The sequence below is a fragment of the Falco biarmicus genome, chromosome 9, assembly GCF_023638135.1.
Source record: "Falco biarmicus isolate bFalBia1 chromosome 9, bFalBia1.pri, whole genome shotgun sequence".
In the NCBI taxonomy this organism is placed as follows: Eukaryota; Metazoa; Chordata; class Aves; order Falconiformes; family Falconidae; genus Falco; species Falco biarmicus.
In genome coordinates this window covers 17,991,751-18,003,878 of record NC_079296.1, presented here as the reverse complement: position 1 = coordinate 18,003,878, position 12,128 = coordinate 17,991,751, and the positions used below count along the sequence as shown (strand labels likewise).

Genomic DNA, 12,128 nt, shown 5'->3' with positions numbered 1-12,128 from the left:
TTTTGCATGGACTGTTTTATCTCAAAGAGATTGTAGTTTTATTTCAAGAAGCACAGTTATTTGCAACGTCAAGGCTGTTACTTTTAATAATCATAAGACATTGGAACTCCAGCTCAAAATGGACAGCAATTCAGAGTGATATGAAAAATTAAAGCCAAAAATACCTGAAATAAGTACTGGCAATAGCTCCTTCACGGTATTCATAGAGTTTACCAGCATAACCCTGTGTTCCTGATGAGTTAATTCCTGTTGTCTCTCATCAATCATTTTGGCCATCTTTGTCATTCCTACAGATTAAAGTAATTTAACATAGTCATAAATAAAGAAATGTAATATTAAGTCTAATTTGCAACAGTTGAGCTTTCTCTAAACAAGAACAAAGTGTAGTGAGTTATGACAACTATACTGAAGTTTAAAACAATTTTTATATTAGTAGCTGTTACTTAAAACACATTCCAGATGCTTCAGAGAAACCACTGATTCAAAACCTAGCCACTATGCAAAGCAGAATGGTCTCCTCAAAATTCTTGATTTAAAATCTCAGCAATAGAATAGGAAAATACCTGAAATGACTGCTTTAGGACATGAAGTCACTTCATGAACTCTGAAAGCTAATGTTTGGGTTTTTTTCCTTATCTATTAAGACTTGATCCAAGACTTAAGTGTGAATGGCAGAAAAAGGAAACATCAGGGTCTTGTTTGCCTTGAGGTTCTACCATAATTCAAGAATTGTATCTACTTATACTTCAGTTCTGCTAGAAATACTTCAGTGCTCTAGAAGTGTGGAAAGAATACAATTTATTCTAGAGCAAATCTGTTTTCAATAGCTAAGACTTGTGAGGTTTACCACACAGCACATGTGGAAACTTCAGACACAGCTTCATAAAAATTTCAGCTGATTTAAATTGCTGCTGCTGTGGTCCTACTCTCTCTGCTACAGGGGACAAAATTGGAAGAAAGATCTATACTCTTTGGCTGAATAACTTTTCTGCTGGTTAGCATCTTAGGCGTCTCAATATAAGAAAAAGGGTAAATGAGCTTTAATGGCAACACTGAAAAGTAGTAGAATCCCAGTATGTATGTCCTCTGAACCACCTTTCCTTTCAAATGACAAAAGCCTAAATAAGTAATCAAGTTCTCCTCTCTACTTCCAGCATAAAACCTATAAGCAGCTTGTTGATTTTAAGTGTACATACTCATAATCCTGTTATTTATATAGAGCTCACATTAACAGTTATGTTCAGATGTCCATTGATACAGTTGAAGGGAACAGGGACTACAGGCATAAAAAGTTTTGTGGGCCTGGGCTGTAAGTGTTGAGCAAACGAGCTACAGGTTAGCTCAGGCAAAGACAGTGCTTCCAGAGCATGCCAGAAGCACAAGACTAGCTACTTATTCACAACAGCAGAATCTAGAAAAGATTATTTGCAATAAAGGTACAAGCCTACATTTCACTCAGAAATTAAGACACTTGCCCATCACCTGTTACCTCTATCGTATGCATGTAATAGCAAATTATGTCTGTAAGGTTCAATGAAAGCCAAATAAAGCAGTCTGAAGTTTGGGGAAACTTCCATTGTAAAGACACGGAAGACAATAACCACAGAGAAACTGGATTTGTATATACCAAATCAAAGAATAAGTTTCATGGAAAGAGAAGATTGCCCTTTTGGCTTCATCTTTTCCTATTCAAAATGAGGCAAATTCTATTTAGTTGAAGGTAACTCCCCATGGGACAAAAAAAAAGTTTGTTTAGAGAACACTATACCTTCATACAGAACTTAAAAGTTTTTCACATCTAGAAACAAGGTAAAGTGTACATATGTCAAAAACAGGATGAGCTGCTAGTCAATTTATGAGCTACTCTTACACTAGATATTTATTCTTATTTATATGTACAAAGTACTAATGAGGTTCCTTCTCTGTTTATAGAAGCATTCTTTAGTTCAGTGTCACATTAATTCCAACATCTTCCTACAATACCACCACAACATCTAGATTTTATACATTGCTTTTGTTAAGTACCTGAACTACTTTATGCTTGCTGAAACTAAAGCATTTGGAGTAGCAGATGACAGAGATTAATGGTAGGTTTCCTCTGTAGCAACCCAGTACTTCACTTAATTTCCACCAGTGAAAGTGTGAGTTAACACAGTGTAGTAACAAGTAGTGAAGGAGCATCAAAAAAGGAACAAAAAGAACTGTAGTACCTGGGCTTTTGTATTATACTGCACGACAGCTATTTCTACAACCTCATTAAGATGCTATTATGACACATAGCTTTGCCTACTCCAAGAAATTCCTGCTAGGCCTAACCATCTCACTTAGTACAGATGTTTTATCAGCTTAATGGACTTTATAGCTGTGAGCACTTAATTACACAGCTTTTTCAGTTTGTTTTACTCTTACTAATGCATGCTTACTTCCCTCATATAATATAGTGTAGCAAAAGCACAGTGCACATCATATCTGTGTAGTATTTACCCACATCTTGATTCATCTACATTCTTAAAGAGAGAATGTGAATCAGAAAATAGTCATCATTCACACTCTAGTTTAAAACTCTTTCCAACAGATGCATTCAAAGCAACTGCTTTATCACTGTCCCAACACTTGAAACTTGGGTGAGGAAGGTGCTGGGGGTGGGTGGGGGGGAAAGGTAGTGGAAAAGACTATACTTAGTATGTTTATGATAGGCTGTAGCAAATCAAACCTGGCCCTAGATTCTTTGTGTATGTCACCAAATCCTCCATAGTCTCTACTACTTCCGCCACAGTCAGATATTCCAATATTCCTTTGCAGACACGGATGATTTTACGGACCTAAAAGAGGAACATTCCATCATTTGTTAGATGAAGCCAAGTTACACTTGAATTAGAAATGCAAGCCTGTTATTAGAATGGAATACATACAGCATTTGCTAACGTGACGTACAAGCCAATCACAAAGGTCTGGGATACTGATTAAGTTACCCAAAATGTCATTACTCAACAGTGCTGTACTGACAAAGGTAGTATTTAATCAGCATTCTATTACTCAGAAATGCAAAATCCTGCTTCCAGTGTTTTCACTTTGTATGTTAAATGAAGGATAGCATTGGGAAAATAGGTTATAAGGAAGTGCGTTTCAGTGTGCTGGTATGCTTTTTCATTTCAAAGTTTTTCATTGCAATTTTATCAGTAAAGAATATTTAACTTAAATCACAAACCAACACGACATAGAAAACAGACTCCAAGCTTTCAGAGGAAGTATTATTCACCATACAGCTGTACATATGGATAAAGCATTATACAGCATTCCAGTGGGAAAGGTAGTTCCAACATCTTAAGCTTTCCAGAAAAATCTGTGAAGACTGTGCTTTATTTACCTCTAGACATCTGCTTCAGCTTAACTTTTTCAGTTCATACTTGATTCCAAAACAGAGTTCTCTGTCAGTTAATCTTTTAATCTCCTGAACAGCATTATTTCTGACAACACCACATACAATTCTCGTTGAAGAATGAGTTAATTACCATTTAATTTGTATCAACCACATGCAGTGTTCAGTCCCTAGAACAGATCATAGTTTCCTCTAAAACTCATTTCAGTTTTGTCCCAATGTTAGTTATCTTGAAACATGGTAGGACAGAGACATGCCAACTTCTGTGTTTGTGAGAAGTCAATCATTCCAGACCAGTGTTTTTCTTTCAGTTAACATGCAGTTGTCAGACTAGTTCAATAAACCATTAACTCCACGGAAGTCAACGCATTTCCTCAACACTGGAAGCAGAGAGATTAAAAGCTATTAACTTCCTTGCAATTCTGTCCCATAACACTTTGTAGTATCTATTAAAAAACACTTAAAGCAATGAGAATCACAAGCGCAACAGAGAAACCCTAGCACTCTCCTCATTTCAGAGGGACATGCTAACAGCACCATAAGCCGATTAAATGAGAGACAAGGATCCATGTTAGACTACTCAGAACTAGAGGAAAAGCAACACAATTTCATAGATTAACAGATTGTTGCATGGGTACAGTTTAGAATTAACATCAGCATTTCTAACAGTGTGAGTTTAATTTCCTTATAGTAGCATGATATTTAGAAACAAGCAAGACTCCACATTCCCAGAAAGACGATGACAAGAGCAAGACTTGTACCAAAGAAACGTTTTCAAAATGTTTTCAAAAGACACACAAAACCTCTCTTTTAAGTTTCCTTGCAACTCTGGCACTTTTGTCCATATGAGGATGGACAAACAGCACCTCAGAGCCACTTTTTGGCTTGTGCAGCAGCCAAAATGTAGCAACTGTTAACATCTAACAGAACACATCTTCTGGCTGACCAGCCAGACAGTCCAAGTTTGTATTACCTCCCATGCCCCAAAGCCAATTAAACTGCCAAAGCTAATGAGTCAGACAGACATGTTCGGCAGTAGCCTAGGGCTTTTCAGTGAAGGGATACAGAGAATATAAAGATTAGTAATGGGTATGGTGAAGGGAATACAGGAAAGTGTCAGGAAGATCTAAGACAGGGTTGATGGGATCTGGCCTTTTTAAAGAACAATCACAAACAATGCCTAAACATTATGTCAAACAAAGATGCTCTTAACAAAACAGCAAAAAGCCTGAGCTCCTTCTGACAGAAAGCAATGCAAAATATGCTTCCAATCAAGCCGAAACCACCAAACCCACATTCATCTACTCAATAGTTGAGATTAGCTAATTCTGTTATATGGATATTTGAATTTATAATACTATTGCGCAGATATCTATGTCAGTCATGTTGGGATTCCTACCTCTGCTTCATCAAATGTCAAAAGTAAGTCTGACGTTCCAGAAAGAATGCCTCTTGATCCATCAATTAGATAGTCACGAGCTGGTACTGAATAAGGATCTGCTTGCAGCATCTGGGCTGCCCGAACAAGTTTGGTGCAGGCGTTCTCCACTCTGTGGAAAGTCATCAGACAAAACTTGCTGATTATTTTCGGTCTGTACGACAACACACTTGAGAAAATGCTGGATTTGTTTTCAACTTTCCTACTTAAAGCACTGCAAGCAAGCGGATCATTCCACACCTTTACAGTTTAAAGAGCAAGAATATTCATTGCACGTGTTTTAACAAGAAAGTAACCAGCAATTGTATGACACAGTTTTTCAGAAGTCATGCCATCTTCCAGTGCAGGGAATGTTTAAAGCATCCCACGTGCAGCAGTCAATACAGTGTCATTAGGGAGAGGTCCCAAGATAGCAAAATACCTTTCATTCTTAATGACAAGGACAGGGGAAAAAACAATTATTCTTTTAGGACTTCACAATCAAAGTACTTGCTAACCTTTATCAGCCTTATATTTCCATTGTCATTCAATAAGCATTTGCTATTAATAAATATTAAATGATAGCTATGCATTAAGACAAAGGAACATAGTAACCATAGAAAACCAAGACACTGTGCCCTGTTCATTGAAGCTGTAGTCCAGTTCTTCAGAGTATTAAAACTCATGACAGAAACAGCATTTTAAATAGCCACACGATTCAGTGATAAGGTATAAACTTTAAATGCAGCTTGCACTTTCAGGCTTAAAAAAGGGAGTTTTGCAAGACATTACACTATGCAATTACAGTAACACACAAGGTACTATGATAAACAAATGAGCTTTGAAATTAGTCCATCAAGCCATTTAACACAACAATTTTAAAATACCAAGAACTGGAACACTGAAAAGCTTCTGGTTTTGTTCTCTTGTTGTAATTGCTTCATGATAGCTTAGAGAAATACAACATTTAGACTTCACTTCCACGTTAGCTATGCTACTCATGACTGTACTTACTGACCTCACTGTGACTTGCCTCCATTCTCTCCGGTTTCTCTGACAGAAATTTAAGTGCAGTCTAATACATAGGCTCTATGCGTGAGTGCCATGTGCTCATTCAAGTTACACTAGGTTCTGACAAACATTAAAACCTTTTATTAAAGCAATACTGTCTAGCCCATTTTCTACTGACCACTTGGACACACTCTTTTACCATACTTTCAGTTAAGTACTATTGGTAAGTTAGTTACCACATTTTCTCCCTTATGTTCCTTATTAACACAAATGGCAGAACTTAATGGTTACATCTAAATTTAACTATGCTAGAAATAAGACACGTATTACAGGAAAACATTATTGTTATTCAGAAAGTAAAGTTTTCAGCTAATGGCTCCCTAGAGTAGATCGAATTGGGCCATCTGACCCTATCATAACCTGCTCATTAGTGAGACATCTGCTCAGCACATCAGATGGTGGTAACTCATAACTGAGTAAGAAAATACAGGAGAACTTCAAGCAGAAAGTGGGAACAGTCTGCTCATTACTATGCAGTGTACTTAGTTGTATTATCAAAGTCAACTGACTTCACCAAATTAGATTTCCGTGCTTGCTTCTCAATTTTATTCTTTTCAACTCTGCCAAGAAAGGGATTAAACAAATCACCTGTTCAGCCAGCTCAGAGCTATAGGCTCAGAAATACTTAATTTCCTCCAGTTCAATTTCATGGTCATCTGTTTAACACTAATAATTATCTCAAGGCTGGCTTTTTCATTTGTAAAGAAGGGAATTAACATAAATGTGTATTACCCCAGAAATCTCTGTAATTAACAAAAATAAAGTTTCTAAAGATTCAGCATTTTCTTTAACAGTTTTTAGAGTTTGCTCTGAGAGGCGAACTTGCATTTTACTTGTACACTGCCCATTTTGTATAAATTTCCCAAGGCATTTGAAAGACATCAGGAGTGTGCACTATGTACAAAAAAGCAGAGTAGTGTTTAAAAACCAGGCACACTCCATCCTCTGCAAAACGTACATGCTAGGAAACAAAAGATCAGATTTTTGGGAAAAAAGTAATTCAATTACATAAATTAAAAAAAAAACCAACAATCACCAAACCGTATCAAAAAACACTAAAAATATTGACTGCAATGAACTGCTTGGTCTACCACAAGAATCAAAAGTTTTGAATAGAAGTTCATTGCTATCATTTCTTCCTTGTATTATATCACAACCTAAAAAAATCCCACGTTTATAAAAAAAATATTTTTTTGAGCCATGATTACAACAAAGCTATGTTAACACCAGCCAAATTCTTTGTGGAGAAGACAAAGGTCATGATATTTCCAACCATACTACTTTTGGTCGTCAGTCAGCTTCATTCCTGTTAGTGTGTTCCTTATGAAATGCGAGGAAAACACTGAAGCTTATGCTTAGCTACCGTTTTAGGTTTTCAGACTGACTTCTACTTTTCCTGGAGCTGCCTGCCCAAAAACACCAGACCATGCCTTTGATGCTTGAACAGTGCTCATTTCAGTTTCTAATCGCTTAAGTTGTAGTGACTTTACTCACTACAGTTTAGATCACTTGCAGTTCTAGAAATACAAATTAAAAAGCAAATATTGTACATTAACGTCAATTTGTTAATACAATTACCAGCAACACAGCCCCAGCTTGGCTACCAAAATGATGTTAATATAGACGAGCATTACTGCTTGATTTGTTAAATGGGTTTGTGTGTGCAAGTTAAGCACAGACAAATTCTCAGTGTAAACAAATAGGGTTTTACTCTGTTCTTTGCCTAGAGATTTTTCCTTCCTTACAAAAGAAGTAGAACAAGTAATATGAACACACTGCAAAACATCTGATGTAAATTATATGCATTACTCATACTCCCTGGTGATTAAGACAATTAAGATAAAGAACAGCATTTTTTAACTCTAGGTCAATAGTTCCAACGTGGTTTATGTCAGTAGCAAGCAAAGGGATGCATGATAGCTTCTCAGAAGCCAAAAAACTATTTTGCTGCACAATCACACTCCTACCAAAAAACTTATACAGATTACCATCATACATGCTCATTATGAAACCTCAGCACTAGGCTTAGGACAAGCCAAGCCCCAAGTCTTTAAAAAGAATAAACAGATCTTCTCCCTCATCCTCCACCAGTGGTTCTGTCAAGACTGGTGGTCCTCTTGAATGCAGTAAATACCATCGGGAAATGCAGCGCTAGTGCATGCGCACTGCTCCTTACCCCATCATTCACGTGCCAGTACAAATTCTGCTGGAGCACCCCCTTAAAGAGCAATGCCAGTTCCCAAACTAACAGTTTAGAAACAAAAATCCCTCCTCTCAGGAAAGAGAAGAGGAAAAAACCACACCACCCTCATCTGTTTCACTTCCTGCATCCAAATCCTGTCCTTCAACACTGGAAAAGGTGAGAATCCCTTAGCTCACCTGTGACTGTCACTTGTCCCTACAACAAAGGTATTGGTGAGAACACACTCCATAGTACTAACAAGGAACCGTCAACATATAGTAGTTTATTTCGATATAAACTCCAGATACTTAAAACCCAACAAATACAATTCATAAAAGGCCACCGAATACTCCTAATTCACGTTATTGCATCTAGAATAGTAAGCGCTATGTGAAGTAGGTTACATTACTGTAACAGGTAGCTTTGTTTCCCATTTTTCATTATGTCACAATAAAAGCAGTCATGAATTACTGCAGGAAAAATTTATTGCACCCCGCCTGAAGTGGTACTATTCAGCAGTGCTTGTATTACATTTCTACAGTAATTTAACTGTTTCAGTCTCCACAAACTGCTAAGTGTTGATCAAAGGCTGGATGCAGACAGCAATTAAAAAACATCTCTTTTCCTTCATCCCTTACTTGTCTAGGTGAAGAAAAAGAAGCTGGAATTTAACTAAAACCTCCACATGTCCTAGAAAATTAGCACAATCAAAGTTATATGTTTATATACAACTCATTAAGAGGCAAGAAAAAAGCTTTGGTCTCATTTCAATACATAAACACTCCCCTCAAAAAAAAAAAAAATTAAAAGAAAAAAATCAACCCCCTCTACAGCCAAACAAGATCACACACCAGGAAGACAGCATAATAAATACTGCAAGGATTGTTTCAAAGGCCCCATTTAGCTCAGTATCCTGCCTCCAAAAGTAGCTGCAAGTAGATGCCTGAACAAAGTTAAGCACAGAATAAGCATTTATCATACTTCCTCTGGGCGCTCTCCCATCCTTCAACTGTTTTCAGTTCTTGGGATTTCCTGCAGCTTGTCTATTTGATAACCCACAACGGATTCCTCTAAGTGCTTATCTATTAACCTCCAAACCTATATAAAGAATTTCAACAGTACGTGACTTGCTGTCCAAAGCAGCTCTCCCTATTGGTTTACAAACTATCAGCTTAAAGCAATGCCCCCATCAAGTTCTTGCACAGCAAAAGAAGTACCAATCCCCATCTCCTCCATGCTACTCATACTTCCTTAGACCTTTGTCAGGGTCTCAGGTCCTCCTGTCACCTTTCCCAGGCTGAAGTGTTCCAGCCTACTTAAGCTTTGCCTTATACAGAAGTAATCCCATACCTTTGTTCTCAAAGTCCTTCCATGAGCTTTTTCCAGTTCTACTAAAGCCTTTCTAAAATTTAGGGACCTCAAGTGCATGCAGTATTCAAGCTACAGGAGCAAAAAATAGTGACATGTTGGTCTCGTCCTTTGCTAATAAACCTAATTTTCATTTACTTTTTGACCACTACTGAGCATATAATGGATGCTCTCACCAATATATCACAGCTCCAAGACCTTGCTCACTATTGGTAACAGTCAGTTCAGAGTCAATCATCCTATTTAATACTAGACTTGCTGCTCTCCCATAGGTTCATTATTTCAAACTTTCAAAATAATTTAATTCACATTTGATATCCAGTCACTCAGTTTAATAAGGTCCTGCTGTAATTTCTCAGTCACCCATTAATCTCACTGCCCTGTGTAAGACTTCAAGTTCTCAGCAAGTACTTTTGCCTCATAGCTCATGCTTGTTTCCAGGGAGTTTGTAAACATGGTGAAAAGCACAATCCTAGCAGAGACCTGTACAGTCCTACTGCCTACCTCCTACTATTGTCAGGGTTAACCCAAGGAATTTTTCCTTCCACTAATAAGAACGAACCCTTCTTATTACCCTGTGGCTACTTAATTTTCCCAAAAGCCTTCAGACTTTGGCAAAAAGTTTAGAAACCTGTGTATACTGTATCACCCCTATCCCTGTTATGGTATTCCTAACACCAACAGATTTATAAGGCAGAATTTCCCTCCATGGAAACGCTGTCAATTCACCCAAAACAAAGCATTGGCATTTGGGTTCTGTTAATTCTCTTCTCTAGTATAGAATGTCTAGTGATTTGCTCAAAAGGTATGTCAGACCTATAAAGCTCTTGTTCCTCAGAGTCCCCTAGAAAGTTTCCCAATCAGTAGCACCATCTTGACTGACATACTGGGTGGTCTCAAGTTGGAAACTGTACCTCACTAAATTTAGCTATTTCATTCTGTGACTCTTACACCAGTAGTGCCTGGTCCTAGGCATTATTTTTGTTAATTCATGTTGTTAATGTACAATGCAACAAAGGAAATAAATTTGTTAGGCAGTAAAAAAAGTAATTTTAGACATAATCTGTTTTCCATTTTAGCATTTTGTTAGTTGCCTCGATGCTTTCTTGTTCTGAGTATGTGCCTGTTCTGTGGTACTGGATCTAGCTCAGCCCTGAGTGCTGTGCTTGTACTGTTAGCTGGAAAGGTGGAGATAACACACCTGTGTTTTGACTACTGCTAAACAGTGTTCTCACAGCATCAAGGCTATCTCTCCACCCCCAAACCAGTAAGCTGGATGGGATATTCCATACCATATGACATATGGCCAGATGTAAAAACTAGGAGAAAGAAGAGGAAAGGGGGCATTCTTCATTTACAGAGCAACCGCTACATACACACTGAAGCTCTGCTTCCTGGGAAGTAGCCAAACAACACCTGCTGATGGGAAGTAGAGAGTAACATCTTTTGTTCTCCTTTGCTTCCGTGCATGTGACTTTTGCCATTGCTTCATTAAACTGCCTTTATCTTGACCCACAAGGTTTTTTTTCATCTTATTTTCTCCCACCACCACCACCACTCTGCAGAGGAGGGGAACAATAGAGCAGCTTGGTGAACACCTAGCATCCAGCCAAAGTCAACCCATCAAATGTGTTTGGGAATACAGTAAAATATCCAGTCATTCTGTACACATTGGACAACACTAATGAAGTCACTACATTTAGTAGGTTGTAGGACAAAGTCACTTCAATGAAAGTTTGTCAGGTGGCAGTAAGAAGCTTGGCAATTCCACAACAAGTAGTGAAGTTATGACTTAAGACTTCAGACAGCAGCAGGAGAAAGTCAGTTGTCCTTGACACAGAGCCATGGAATTAAGTGTCAGTCACCACTCCTCAAATGTCTTAGATTTCCAGGCAGTTATATCATGCAGCAGCTGCCTATACTAACAAATTCACACTGTTCCACCAACCAAGTAAATAGAAAAAAAGATTGATCATGTTATTTCTGACACCATTGGACAAAACTACAAGAGCACACAGGTAAGTACCACTGTTAATCTGATTTTTTATTTTTTTTTAGAGGAACACATACTCTAGATATGTAGCTGTATATACAAAATCTAACAGGAAAACTCACTGCTGCCAGAAAGGTCATTCCTGACAAAGGTCAGCCTCAAGACCCAAAAGAGCTATTGTAACAACAGTATTTTTTAATCTGTACAGCAGAAATTAGTAACAATGATCTATCATTGGAATAGGTTTAATGTACCTACAATAGAAGGTTTACAATAAAATGAGTTTACTTGATAAATGCTGGTGGCATATCCCTTTTCAAGATCTGGTCTTCTGTTGTCTGCACAGTCTCTTTTCCAACCTGCAGGAGAAAGAAATCATACTTAATTTCACTGTAAAGCCTAGATGAAAACAAATAGCAATTAAAAATTGATTTGTACTAATGATTGTACTAATTCCTTTCACTGGGTTTGCTTTTGCTGCATCTATTTTTCAGACCACTGTATATTGTGGTTAGTCTACCTTTATCTAGCTTCAGAAATCATACACCATTTCCTGCCAACATGTCTACTAAATTAACTGGGGGATACACACACTTTTCCCTCTTCCCACTCTCCCCAGAAGCAATATATTTGTCTGCTGCACTTAGTTGTAAAAACTTAATTACTGTGAACTCTGTAGGCTTCCTTCCTCCCTAATCCCCACCAGTCAAAAATAGTG

General features: G+C 37.6%; 1 protein-coding gene across 3 annotated transcripts in view; it reads right to left on the bottom strand.

Annotated features, from left to right (window-relative positions):
* VCL (vinculin) overlaps positions 1-12,128 on the bottom strand; it is a 60,329-nt gene that overhangs the window by 28,172 nt on the left and 20,029 nt on the right. For all 3 annotated transcript variants that reach the window (XM_056351632.1, XM_056351629.1, XM_056351631.1), the window contains 4 exons: positions 11,699-11,769; positions 4,779-4,929; positions 2,714-2,822; positions 165-287 (listed from right to left, as the gene is read on the bottom strand). In XM_056351632.1, coding sequence (XP_056207607.1) covers positions 165-287; positions 2,714-2,822; positions 4,779-4,929; positions 11,699-11,769 — 454 coding nt within the window. The remainder of the gene's footprint in view (positions 1-164; positions 288-2,713; positions 2,823-4,778; positions 4,930-11,698; positions 11,770-12,128) is intronic.